General features: G+C 41.1%; 1 protein-coding gene across 3 annotated transcripts in view; it reads left to right on the forward strand.

The window, feature by feature from the left end:
* Window positions 1-2,961: 2,961 nt before the first annotated feature.
* Window positions 2,962-14,251, forward strand: part of SEL1L (SEL1L adaptor subunit of SYVN1 ubiquitin ligase) — a 68,873-nt gene continuing 57,583 nt past the window's right edge. For 2 of the 3 annotated variants that reach the window (XM_062181830.1, XM_062181831.1), the window contains exons 1-4: window positions 2,962-3,111; window positions 3,357-3,434; window positions 9,197-9,234; window positions 10,065-10,296. In XM_062181830.1, coding sequence (XP_062037814.1) covers window positions 3,042-3,111; window positions 3,357-3,434; window positions 9,197-9,234; window positions 10,065-10,296 — 418 coding nt within the window. In that variant the 5' untranslated portion in view covers window positions 2,962-3,041. The remainder of the gene's footprint in view (window positions 3,112-3,356; window positions 3,435-9,196; window positions 9,235-10,064; window positions 10,297-14,251) is intronic. The other variant, XM_062181832.1, reaches the window with a different exon arrangement.

Consider the following 14,251-nt stretch of genomic DNA (forward strand, 5'->3'; position numbering starts at 1 on the left):
TTTCAATCCAGTTTCCTGCTAATGAACTGGGAAAGCAGCGGAGGATGGCCCAGGTGCTTGGGCCCCTGCACCCATGTGGAAGACAAGGAAGAAGCTGCAGGCTCCTGGCTTCTCCATGGCAAAGCCCTAGCTGTTGTGGCCATTTAAGAAGTAACCAGCAGGGCCGGCTCAATAGGCTAATCCTCCACCTAGCGGCGCCGGCACACCGGGTTCTAGTCCCGGTCAGGGCGCCGGATTCTGTCCTAGTTGCCCCTCTTCCAGGCCAGCTCTCTGTTGTGGCCAAGGAGTGCAGTGGAAGATGGCCCAAGTGCTTGGGCCCTGCACCCGCATGGGAGACCAGGAGAAGCACCTGCCTTTGGATCTCTCACTGTCCACTCTGCCTGTAAAAAAAAGTAACCAGCAGATTAACAATTCTCTCTTTCTCTCTCTTTCCCCCTTTCTCTGCCTGCCCCTTGTCTCTGTAACTCCAAGTTTCAAATTAAAAAAAAAAAAAAGTCTTAAAAAAATGAAGATTAACGAAGATAGGCCTGGCTGAAGAAGTCTCAGCTGAGAAGAAAGGCAAGTGAAACTGGGAAGGCTGTCAGAAGTGTGGCACAGAAGAAGCAAGGGCATTGGGAAGAAAGAAAGGAAGCCCATGGGAAGGCAACATTGTGTGAGTGTGTAAATCTGGAAAGCAGTAAAAGAGAAGTAAAATACTGGGCCATACAACACCCAGCACAGGGTCCTACAGAACAAGAGACATTCAGCACGGATGAAAATGAAAAATGAATGGATCTTAATGAAGTAGTGAACTTCCCCCAATTTTATCAAATAATCACTGCTCCCTCTATGGCAGGCAGCAATTTTTTCCCCATTATTTCTCCTAGAGAGAGAGTAGAACTATCAGCATACATTCCTATTTTGTGAATTGAAGAAGGCCTAATTTTTTTTGATCCTGTGAAAAGGGCAGTCACTGAAAAAACTTGAATAAGTAGACGAATGCCATGTTCGAGAATCATTACTACAGTCATAGTATGTGATGTAGGTTAGAGGGAAGGGGGAAATAAGTCAGAGAATATGGTAAGAATTCAGGTGCATCTTCCAGGTAAGGGAAAATGGAAGCCATTAGGAGCATTTTCAGTTAGAATGAGAAAGAAAAAAAAAAAAAAAGCAAGCATTAAAATAATAAATTAAAAAGGTAATTAGTTCAAGTTGACAGTGGTACAGATCTCAGGTTCTTTGGATCACTTCAAATAGAAATTGCTAAGAGTTCAACATGCAATCCAGACAAGGATTATTATGGGCTTATCTTCAGGCACAAGAGAAACAAGCTGGGAGCTGAACAGGTGCTTTCACCAGACTGGGGAGGTGTGGCAATTCCCCTGACACATGACACTCCAGTCTGCACCCAACCTGGAGTTTTGGCCCAGCTCCCTCTGCACACAACACTTTAGTTTGCACCCAGTTCTGTGTTCTGCATGGGTGCTGTTGTTTTTATTTTTGTTTTTGCGCAGTACTCACTTAAATTTATGATGTTGTTCACCACCCCACAAAAAAATATCAAGATGGCCAGAGCAGATTTTTCCAAATCCATGAACTTGACCTGGGTAGGTTCCAGGCCCAGGAGTTTATTGTAGGTAGATGCTAGAGAAAGTAGGGAGACACAATCTGTTGAAACAAAGAAATCAAATAGTAAATCACTACCCTGCTACTCTGTGTTAGCATGCCTGGAACTGGCACATACCACCTGAACTGTTTGTCTCAGCAATGCAATCACTATCACTTCTACCTCCTCACACATCAACCTCGCTTCCCAACTCTAGTCCAGGAAGAAGAGAACAATGCAACTCACAAGCGAAGAGTGAGGACAACTGTTTAAACGTGTTCTACAAAGGCTGCTGGCACAGTTTCCATATGATTGTTATCTGATGGCTCTAGTAAAAATGAATACTAGCACTGAGATCATCGACACCAGGAGGGGTTAATTTCCTTCTGTCTGGTCGGGGAGGGGACAGGGGGTCGTTTGCATTACAGTTTTCATGTACAGGGTAGTTTTTTTTTTTTTAATCAAATTTTCTAAATAAAAACAATACTTTACATGTTCCTAATCTTATTACGCGTTCTCTGGCACTTACCTTGGCTTGTAAAAGAAAAAAAAAAACAGGCTTGTGTATTCATGCCCTTTAGTTAATATCTAGCCCAGGTGTTAAATTCTCAACTTCAGGCCGGCGCCGTGGCTTAACAGGCTAATCCTCCGCCTTGTGGCGCCAGCACACCGGGTTCTAGTCCCGGTCGGGGCGCCGGATTCTGTCCCGGTTGCCCCTCTTCCAGGCCAGCTCTCTGCTGTGGCCCGGGAGTGCAGTGGAGGATGGCCCAAGTGCTTGGGCCCTGCACCTCATGGGAGACCAGGAGAAGCACCTGGCTCCTGGCTTCGGATCAGCGAGATGCAGCGGCCACTGGAGGGTGAACCAACGGCAAAAAGGAAGACCTTTCTCTCTGTCTCTCTCCCTCACTATCCACTCTGTCAAAAAAAAAAAAAAAAAAAAAAAAAAAAAAAAAAATTCTCAACTTCAACCTGAACCTGCAACTGGGCAATCTGGTCCCATCACGGACTGCGCTTCCCACTAGCACCCGAGAGAATCGGATGAAATGCACTCTGGGAATCGTAGTCCGGGTGAGCCTGCTTTCTCTCAGCCCCTGTGACTCACGCTTTGATACAGGGATGGCTGAACCCAGCGGCTACCAATTAGCAGGGGCCATGTCGGTGAGGCCGTGGGCCAACCAGGGAAGCCGGAGTGGGAGCCTCGCACAATCATTGGCTAATGGGTGATCCGGGGCGGGGCAATGAGGAGGGCGGAGAAACGATGGCGATTGGGCCAAGGACACGGGGCGGCGCTCGCGGATTGGCTGCACCCTGGGTCAGCGAGGCCTGGGAAGGGGCGGAGGAAGGCGACCAGAGCAGGAAGAGCCTCCGAGAGGCGGCGGCGGCGGCGGCGGCCGAGTCGGTGGTGGCGGAGGTGAAGGCGACAGCTCCAGGGGGTGGTGGTGGCACCGAGAGCAGGATGCGGGTCCAGGTGGGGCTGACGCTGCTGCTCTGTGCGGCGCTGCTGGGTCCGGCCGTGGTGTCCTCGGGTCAGTATCCGCCCCCTCGGGCTGCAGGCCCGGCGCCACCGCCCCCCGACGCCCCAGGCCTCCCTCCGTGGGCGGAGCGGTGGGGACTCCGGGCTGCGAACTGCACTTCTCCCTGGTCACACCTCTCCCCGACCTGTCACTCGGCCTTCTCGGGCTTCGGGCGGCGTAGGCCGAAGGGGGTTGTTCGGGGGGCTGGAGGGAAGAAGGGGCGGTCACGCTGCCCACCCCTCTCTCCCACGTAACAGACTTCGCCCGACTGCTCCCGAAGGGACACTCACTGCACGGGAGAGGAGCCCAGCAGCCGGCTCAGACCGACCCTCCTTGTAGGTGACACGCCGTTTGGGGGTTGTAAGTGGCTGGAACGACTGGAGCTGTCACACCGGGCAGAGCAGGGTCCGGCAAGCCTAGGATGTTACCACCTGGGATGGTCGCTGAGCTGTTTGTTTAAAAACCAAGACTTCCGATGTAATTGTAACCACCCCTTCGTCTGTTAGAATTGCCCAGTGTTTGTAAACAGTGATTTTATGGTTGTTGAGAAAGTCTTGGTCCATAAAATTGGAGAGCTGGTGGGTTCAACTTTTTATACAGGTACAGAAATTCATGTGCTTTTGAGTTGTTTTTTAGTTATCTGGTTTATTCTCAGGCTCTGCATTTTTTTCTTCTTTTCTAATGTTTTAATCTACCTACCTCAGAAAAGCTTGTATTTTGAGAGTGTTTGTAAAGGTTGATAAACAGTAAAGCTTTGGAATTTTAATAAGTTTTAGTTAACAGGACAGCTGCTCAGTGACTTTAAATTTTTTTGGATCAAGGGAGAGTATGTCAACTAACTTAATTTTTAACAGAAAGTGTCCCAGATGGTTACTTGAACTCCCCAAAGTATCTGTCCTACTTGTACATCAAGGCTATTAACGTCATTCTACTTCTAAAATAAGAGGCCTAAACCAGAATTCTCTCCATGAGGTGGTTTGGGATACCATTTCACAACCAGCATATGCTAATTACTTACTGCCAACATCATGCCTTGAGGTCACTCCTCTCCCTTCGGTTGTAGTCATAGCTTGTGTTCAGGACCAGACTGTGTACAGCACAGAAATTCTTGAGGCACGTCTTGCAGTTACTTGATCTAAGGAAATATGAAGTGAAGCTGTTGTTTAATGAGTAGAGTCCCTGGTGGACCATGAACTGCCTGCATCAGAATTCCTCTTAGGGGGTTGTTAAAAATCCATTTTTAGGTCTGGACCAGGTCAGGTATCTGTGAGCTAAGAAGAGCTAACAATCATCCATATGTGATTCTTTCCATAAAATTTGAGCACTGCAATACGTAATGAATATAGTGTATATCCCTCTAAATTACCTTTGGAGAGCTTACAGAAGATTAAAGCATACAAATTTTCCCATCTCGTTCTTTGACTTTATTTCATAGACTTGCATGTTAGTGGAGTTGGTATTTGGAGATCAACAGTTGGAACGATCAAGATGCTATAATTTAAACTATTAATACTGAAGTGTTAAATCATTGTTGTAAGCAGAAGACTATGTTCCAGAAATGTCTGCTCTGATCTCCATCATAGTTAAAGCTGTACCAAAATGTTTCTTTGATGAAGTTAAAAAGTTTACTTATTTAGAGCTGCAACAATGTAGATATGCATACTGAAAGATAGTAAAGTTGGCCCTCTGTATCCACTGGGCCTGCATCAGCAGATTCAATCAACTCTGGGTCGAAAATATCAGAAAAAAGTTGCATTTATGCTGAACATGTTACAGTGTAACAAGTGTTTACATAGCATTTAGGAATTGTAAATAATTTTATGCATAGGCTGTTTGTAAATATGGTGCCATTTTATGTAAAGGACTTAATCACAGATTTTAGTGTCCCCAAGAGATCCTAGAACCAATCCCCCTGAATATCAAGGAATGACAGTACTATGCTGTCCTTGTTTGAAGTTCAAATATCATAAAACATATGAATTTTTAATAATTAGGTTCTTATATTTTCAGTTGGCTTTTTAATTCATCAGGTGCTTACTTATGTGGGATTTTAGCCTCATTTTAAAAATTTAAAGTTTTTATCCTGTTTAAAAATCAAATTTTGAGTAGTAATTTTGTGTTTCAGTGTTAGCGATTGCCCAGGGCAAATTGCAGGTAAATACAGTCTGCCAACAAAGTAACAAAGTCTTCATCCTATCACTATTAGTAACTGTTACCTAATATCCTTCTTTAGATACAAAATTTATATTACAAATGATTTTTCCCTATGAATAAATAAACTTAAAAGAGTACATTAAAAATACACTTTTCAGGGCCTGCAATGTGGTGTCGCAGGTCAAGCCACTGCCTGCAATGCCAGCATCCCATATGGGCACAGGTTCATATCCCAGCTGCTCCAGTTCCAATCCACTCCCTGCTAATGGGCTGGGAAAGCAGCGGAGAATGGCCCAAGTGCTTGGACCCCTGTGCCCATCTGGGAGACCTGGATGGAGCACATGGCTTCAGCCTGCCCCAGCCCTGGTGGTTGCTGCCATTTCAGTGTGAACCAGCAAAAGCAAGATTCTCTATGCCTCTCCCGGTCTCTGTAACTTGGACTTTCAAATAAGTAAATCTTTCAAATAAATAAACTTTTAATTTTCTCAAGATGATAGTGAAAAGGCTTTCATTTTTCTCACTTATAAATAAATGTTCTCTTATTGGCAGGAAGAGGCAAATGATTTACCCTTTTTTCTTTGTTCCAAATTGTGCTGCAGTCCTTTTAATTATGTCCACTGCCAGCTGTTTCAGGTAACAGCTCCATTAATACCATGAATTCAGAGAATAGTGGTCAGATTGCAGAGTATATTTAATTTCATGGTGTTAATTCCTTAACACAGTGTGAATCAACAGTACAGATGGTATTATCCCCTTTTAACAAATTGAAAAAATGGAGACTCAACAGGTTTTCAGTATTGAACCATGTGTGTCAAAATTAATATATGATGAAACAGGCTCTCAAACCTAGATCGCCAGTCCTCAGGTTTGGGGTAATTTAGAATCAAGAATATCCTGGAATCTGCATAGATCCTAGGCAGCCATAGCAAAGCAGGAGACAGGGTGCCTGGTCTCTTCACTAAACTCTTTTTAAACTTCCTGTGTTTGAAGTTGTATCAGTCTGTTTAATTAATGACAGGCAGGAAAATGACTTTGTAGTGATTGCTTTTCCCTAAAAGTATACCCCTACTACTTTGCAGCTTTGTTGGCTGATAGAAAAAAAAATGAAAATTGATCATTTTCAAATAAATGTATAATTAATATGTACCATTATTTTTGGATGTGATGCTGATGAGTGAAATCCGTAACTCTTGACTGTAAATCTTTTTGCATTTTGTTGTATTGTTTGATGTCTGTGTTGTTATAAAAGCATTACTGTTTACTTTTATTCATGCATAACTTCAGTGTCCTTAATCTTTACCTGAAGTGCTCAAGTTATAAGCAAGTTCTTATAAAGGGTTATGTGAATTTGTGATCAGTTTGGAAGAGAAAGTAGCCTATGCTTTAAAACTACCATCTGGCATGGGCTTTCCCAATTTAGTAACTAAGAAACAATTCTCTTATTGAACGGTCATCTTAGTATGGTTTGTGGAGAGAGAGGTAGAGAAAGAAGTATGATGCAATTCGTATGAAACAACCCTGGTGTCACAAGTCATGTCTTGTGGAGTTCCAAAACACGTTTTACTCCTGTAATGCCTGAAAGCTTAGAGCACCTCAGATGTGGATGTCGTTAAGTTTATTTGCAGCTATCTGTCTTATTTACCTGTTAGCTACCCATGTGACCTAATGTGACAAGGTACTAAATTTAGTGATTTCATGTTCTAAGTACTAAAGTTTCAGTATTTAGGGATATATTATACACATTTGTACATTTAATGTCTGCTATCGATAACTAGTGGATATTTGTGAATAATTAAATATATCAGAGTTGTAATTTTTCCTTTATCTGAAGTTTTTTTGAAAATGGAATTTGAACCTTTAGGACATGGGCCTGGAGTGATACTTGTGAAGAAGTTGGCAGAAATCATGATTGTTACTTAATTGATGTCTACCAGAGTGTTTCGGGTACTATGGGTAATACACTATCATACCCTTCTTTGTGGTTGCCAAACATAAAACATATTTTGAGAGTATTTTAAAAGTAATTGAATAGGGGGCCGGTGCCATGGCTCACTTGGTTAATCCTCCACCTGCGGCACCTGCATCCCATATGGGCACTAGGTTCTAGTCCCGGTTGCTCTTCTTCCAGTCCAGCTCTCTGCTGTGGCCCAGGAGGGCAGTGCAGGATGGCCCAAGTGCTTGCACCCCTGCATCCACATGGGAGACCAGGAGGAAGCACCTGGCTCCTGGCTTCGGATCGGCACAGCGCCGGCCATAGTGACCATTTGGGGAGTGAACCAATGGAAGGAAGACCTTTCTCTCTGTCTCTCTCTGTGTCTATAACTACCTGTGAAATAAATAAATTTTAAAAAAGTAGTTGAATAGTAGCTATAATTTTCAGTACTTTGATCCATTGCAAAACATTGCAGTTATTCAAAAGAAACAAATATTGTGAAATAGAGTTGTATATTTTGTGCATAATGGCTTGGTTATACTTCTTAAAGTTAGCTCAGTACTTTTGTTAAGCACTCCAAAATTTGTTTTTGTTGCATTCTAAAGAGTTATGAATTACAAATAGCAATTCATATATAGGTATATAAAGTAAAAATATATGGCAACTGTAACACCAAATTTTCCATCAAAAATCAAGTGGTTAATTTATTTTTTTTTAATATTTATTTATTTGAGAGGTAGAGTTACAGATAGTGAGAGGGAGAGACATAGAGAAAGGTCTTCCCTCCGTTGGTTCACTCCCCAGGTGGTCGCAACGGCCGGAGCTGCGCCAGTCTGAAGCCAGGAACCAGGTGCCTCCTGGTCTCCCATGTGGTTGCAGGGGCCCAAGGACTTGTGCCATCTTCTACTGCCTTCCCAGGCCACAGCAGAGAGCTGAACTGGAAGTGGAGTAGCCAGGACTAGAACCAGCACCCACATGGGATGCCAGCACCGCAGGCGGAGGACCAACCTACTGTGCCACGGTGCCGGCCCCAGTTAATTTCTTAAATAGCTTGTGGAGCAGGCAATCCTGACACTCCCTCCCAGGTAAAATCAGGTAATTTTAAGGGAAAAAAGGAAACTTGGGAATCATCCAACAATTTTGTTTTTTTTTTTAACTGGAAGAGAATGCAAAGATCAAACATTTGCACCTGAACGTTGTTTTGTTTCATGTGTTTATGTAAGAGCAGGCAAAAGAAAAACAAGCAACCAAAATAGAAATAATAACCAGAAAAAATATGGAAAGAATAATAGAAAATTAATATAATCAAACAAAACCTAAGCAGCCTGTATGAATCTGGAAGCCATGCCTAGTGGCTGGATTCATCATTTATTTAATGTAAGCTGTTGATTTCTTAATAAATAGCTCTCAGAGCTTCCTTGTGAGTGAATAAATGACAGTATAGTGCTGCTTTTTTACCCATAGTTGTTGATGTCTTCAGTCAAGTAGAATACAGTTCCTAAGTATTCTTGTCTGGCAGCTCTGCTGACAAATAATAATTCTTCCCATCCATCCTTAGTAGTACCAGTGAACAGTAAAATGCGAACACTGAAATAAGCTAGTGTAACTCCCACTCTTGAATAGAGGAAGAGAATAGGTGAAAGCCCAGACTGTGAAATTAGAGATTTATCTTTAGGAACTTAGTATCTCATTCTCAATGTATACAAAAGAATTGGATGATCTAAAGTGTCTGTTTTTAGTGGTAGGGACTGCCTGGTCTTCCAACCCATGTAACAAATAAAGCTAGTATCTGTGATGGAGCAAAAGAAAAACTGCCCCCACCCAGCCCCAGGCGCAATTTTTCCTTTTGTTTAATCATGTCTGAACAGTTACTGAATGCAACCAATTTTTAAGTAATTCTAGGCTTATTTATCCTGGGTATGAGTATTATTTGCTGTCCTTATCAAATGTTTTATTTGATAATTTCCCAACAAGAAAGATTAACTAAATTATTTTAAAATTTCTTTGCAGATGAAGAAGGCAGCCAGGATGAATCCTTAGATTCTAAGGTTTGTACCAAAATTTGCTGTGGCCAGTATTTGCTGCCCAATTTACAAGCATAAATTATGTGCCTTAGAAAAAAACATGAAAGCTGCATTTTTTTGAGGAACAATTGAGTTTTTTTTTTTTTTTTTAAAGAAAAAGATATATGGTGTCAGTATTAGTACTAGTTCTTCCAGGAGAAAAATCACTGACCTACAACACAGTAGTAAAGATTTCCATAAGAGTGTTGATTATTTGGTTTAATTTCAACTTGAAAATGCAATGAGTGAGTGTGTGTGTGTGTGTGTGTGTAAGTTTGTGTGTTTGTGGAGAGCCTTTGACAGTAATATTACTGCTTAGTGAGAGATTGGTTTTATTCTTTTTTTGAGTTTTTAATTATTTTTAATTTTGAAGACTTAATTTAACCTCTGCCATTTGTTTTCACTTACATAGGTGTTCAAACAATAAAAAATCTAGTGAATTAATGCACTTACTGTGTGATTGAATGAGTAAGGCTGGTTCTTAGATATCCAAGAAGACTAGTCAGATAGGAGGTGTGATCTCTAGATTAGAGAGAATATAGATAAACACATGAAGTTACAATTCAGATCCGTCATAGAGGAAGTATAAGAGGAGCGTGTAGGGGAAAACCTAACCCAGACTTCTCGATTTAAGGAAAACTGCCTAGGGGAAGTTGGTATTTGAAGAAAGTGTAGGAGTTAGGAAGGTGATGAACACATGGCAAGCCTGTAGAGATAAGTGGTTGCTTCAAAAGGAGCTGGAGGAGTGAAGTAATGGAGAACTGGACTGGGGAGTCTTGGTACCATTGAGAACTAAAAATCCTTTATATTCTCAGTCTCCTTTGCCACCAGATGAGTCGGTAAAGGACCACAACACTGCAGGAAGAGTAGTCGCTGGCCAGATATTTCTTGATCCAGAGGAATCAGAATTGGAATCCTCTATTCAAGAAGAGGAAGACAGCCTCAAGAACCAAGAGGGAGAAAGTACCACAGAAGAAATCAGCTTTCTAGAATCTCCAAGTCCAGAAAACAAGGACTATGATGAACCAAAGAAAGTACGGAAACCAGGTAGTTGGACATTTTGTTTGATTTTGTGTGATTTAGGCAAGAGGCAACTGAAAGGTTGAAGCTAGTAAGTGTAGGAAGATGCATAAGAAGACTGTTTTTACTGATTATTAGCCACGTATAGTTCAAAGTGTAGTTTTACAGGCTTTTCTAGATTTCAGTATGTTAGAATTAGTCGCTTAACAGATGTAAGCCTTGTTAAGTAAGCTAAATTCAGTAGACAAAATTATATTTGTATCATATTAATATCCTGACATTTCTTTTTGGACTCCACTATGTCAGTAAATTCCTCCCCGAGAAATTTAGAAAAAGCTGTCAGGATGGTACAGAATAGAAGCACAGGAAGAGAGCTTTCTAATACACTGCTTTGGTTACTTCAGAATTGTGTTGGAATTTTCGCTACAGTAACCTTTTCAGTCATCATAGTCAACTGGGTTTAGGTGTTTTTCCTCTTCATTTGAAATTTAAGTAAACTCTAATCCTCTTCTAATTTTAATCCTCTTTCTGACTCTCCTAAATTTTCACTTTGACACTGCTACTTTTAAATTTAAAGTCTGGTCTTCCTCACAATACTTACCCTTTTAAAAAATTAATTGTTAATGTTTGCACTCTGCTTTGTCCCTCCTATTACTTAGTTGATTTTTTCATAGATCACCACCATAACCACTTACTGTTCCATTGTTAACCACTGTCAGGAACTGATCCACATTTGAACTTGAAAATATAGTAATTTGTTTACTACAAATATATCATATTCATTAATAGAAAAAACATTTTAAAAAATTAAAGTACCATAATCTCATCTATGGAAACAACAGCTTTTGACATCCTGGAGAATAGAATACTCATACAGGGTTTTTTCCCAGGTTTATAAGTGATTTTAAGAAAACTAAAATTTATACGTTGACTATAAAGAAATGTTAAATGCTTGAAAGGGTAAATATATTTCCCTGATTGGGTATTACACAATGTATGCATAGGTCAAAACATCAACAGAGTGCCCTATAAGTAATGCATATTTTTATATATCTGTTGAAATTTTTTTAAAAATTAAAAATTGTTATAAAACTAAAATAATTAAAAATATGTACTATTTTATAGCTTTCATTTTGTACTTAACAGATTACCATGAACATTTTCTCTTGTTTTGACCTCTTTTGTAACTGGTTAAGATGTACACATTTATAAAAATTTCCTGAGAATTCTTTAAATTTGCTAGATTGTTAAATTTTATTCTATTTATTTGAGAGGTGGAGAGACAGAAAGGGAGAGAGCATTCCCATCCTCTGGTTCACTTCTCAGATTACTGTAAAAGCTGAGGCTGGGCTGAGACTGAAGCCAGGAATGGGAACTGCATCCATGTCTCCCATGTGGGTAGCAGAAGCCCAGTTACTTGAGCTGTCACCACCATCTCGCAGGGTCTGCTTGAGCTGGAAACTGGAATCAGGAATCAAACCCAGGCAAGCTTATGTGCACCCTAGCCACAGGCTCAAAGACCAGTCCTGAATGTAAAATTTTAAGACATTTGAAACATACTAAATAGAAGTTTTTAGAAAAGTGTTTCTGTCTACTTCCTTGGAAACAACTCTTTACCTGTACCTCAGCCAAGTGTGCATTGCCATTTAAAATATTATGGTTCAGTTAATTTTCAGTTTCATTAGGGAGATTTTTAAGTATACACAGGAGAGTTTAAAAAAAAACCCCTTGTAAGCACTCAGCAAGCTTGAATAGCCATCAACATTCTACTTCTGTTTGGTCTTACCATGCTGTACACATTTATCCTTTTTTCCTTACCTACAATATTTTAAAGCAAATACCACAAATACCTTTATTTACTTGTATACGTATCTCTGACTCTCATAGTAAGAGTTTTTTTTTTTTTTTTTTTTGAACAGGATCTTTCTCCAGTTGTTTCATGTGTCTTTTTGAAATTGATTTGTTCGAATCAATATCCAATCCAAAATCTTAGCTTTCTGTTCATTTGTAGCTGTACTCTCTCCCTTGTTTTTCAGTGTCATTTTATTTGTTAAGGAAGTGATGTTCTTTGTGTTATACAGTTTTGGATCTAGTTGTTTATGTCCTTGTAGTATTATTTATCTTGTTCCACTATCTGCCTTATCTGTTATTAACTGGAACTTGGCTATTTTATTATTTAAAGATTTATTTGTTTATTTGAAAGGCAGAGTGCCAGAAAGAGAGGGAGAGGCAGAGAAAGATTTCCCACTCACTGGTTCACTCCCTAAATGACTGCAATGGCTGGGGCTGGTCCAGTCTGAAGCCAAGAGCCAGGGACTCCACCTCAGTCTCCTACATGGGTGGCATGTACCTGGTACATGGCAGGTACCTGGGCCATTTTCTGCTGCTTTTCCAGGAGCATTAGAAGGGAAGTAAAAAGGAAACCCAGCAACCAGTACTTGAACTAGCACTCAGATATGGGTTGATATATGAAGCTGATGTCAGAAGAGGCTACCTAACCTGCTGCACCACAGCACCAGCCCCAGAGCTTCTCTTGAGGCTTTGGTATATTTGGTTCCATCGTTTTATTGAGAATATTTTGTAGTTGCTGTGGTATACTTTGCATTACATTAGATTCAGAGGCATATAGGATCTGGTTGTCCCTTTTCAGTTATGTTAAGATTTAACGTGGGGGCCGGAGCCATGGCTCACTTGATTAATCCTCCGCCTGTGGCGCCAGCATCCCATATGGGCTCCGGGTTCTAGTCCCAATTGCTCCTCTTCCAGTCCAGCTCTCTGCTGTGGCCCAGGAGGGCAGTGGAGAATGGGCCCTGCACCCGCATGGGAGACCAGGAGGAAGCACCTGGCTCCTGACTTTGGATGGGCGCAGTGCCAGCCGTAGTGGCCATTTTGGGGGTGAACCAACGGAAGGAAGACCTTTCTCTCTGTCTCTCTCTCTCATTGTCTAACTCTATCTGTCAAATAAAAAATAAAAAAAAAAAAAGATTTAACATGGAGATCAGATGGTGACTGATGCAAGTAGTCTGAAGTTCCCCACTGACTTTTTGCCTAGAGGTTTTGGTGTTCATTTATGTTTGTTATCTGCATCCTTTGTTTCATTGGGGGTTGCACAGGGGAGACTTTCTAATCCTGCCGTTCTTCCATATTGTGTTATCAGAGATTTTTCTTACAAAAATATTTGCCTCATCAAGTATTTAATCATCTTGAAATATAGTCCATACAGGGAAAGCAGTATAAATTCTTCATTTTTTTCCCTTGGAATATTTTCAAATAAGAATTTGATGTCCTAACAACCTTCAAAGGGGATCGTATATTTTTGTTTGTATTTGTTTTGCTATGCTTTATTTTCAAGCATTGTAAGGATATAGGAAAAACTGACCCAAAATGTTTTCCCTATTCTCACTCAGTCAACACTCAAACACCAGTGACTCCAAGCAAGCAATTTTGCAGTGGATTGACCAGCAGGCACCACCTGGGTTCCCCTAATTTAACTCTTTTTCCATCGCCATCTACCTAGAGACAGTATCAGATTCCACAATTTGAAGTCTTAGACCCACAAGACTACCCCCAATTTTAGGTGCCAGTCAAGCTCTGAATACTTTGACCTGTGCTCTGGCTATAAAACAAGATTTCTACAACCTCCTCTTTGGATTTGATTAATTTGTTAGGGTGTTCACAGAACTCAAGGCCACACCTTAACCCATTTATTATAAAGGGCATTACAAAGGATACAGATAAACAACCAGATGGAAGACACACACAGAATGAGATACAGGAAGAGGGGTACAGAGCTTCCGTTCCTTCTCCAGGTGTACCACCTTCTGGGAACTGCCACATAGTCAGACATATGGAGGTTCCTAGAACTCAGTCCTTTGGGGTTTTTATAGACGTTTCATTATGTAGGGAAGATTGATTAGGACACTGGCCATTTGTTTATCCATTCGCTCCCTCCCCCTGGAAGGTCTAGTCACCTAGTTGAATC

This window comes from Lepus europaeus, chromosome 22, assembly GCF_033115175.1.
Source record: "Lepus europaeus isolate LE1 chromosome 22, mLepTim1.pri, whole genome shotgun sequence".
NCBI lineage: Eukaryota > Metazoa > Chordata > Mammalia > Lagomorpha > Leporidae > Lepus > Lepus europaeus.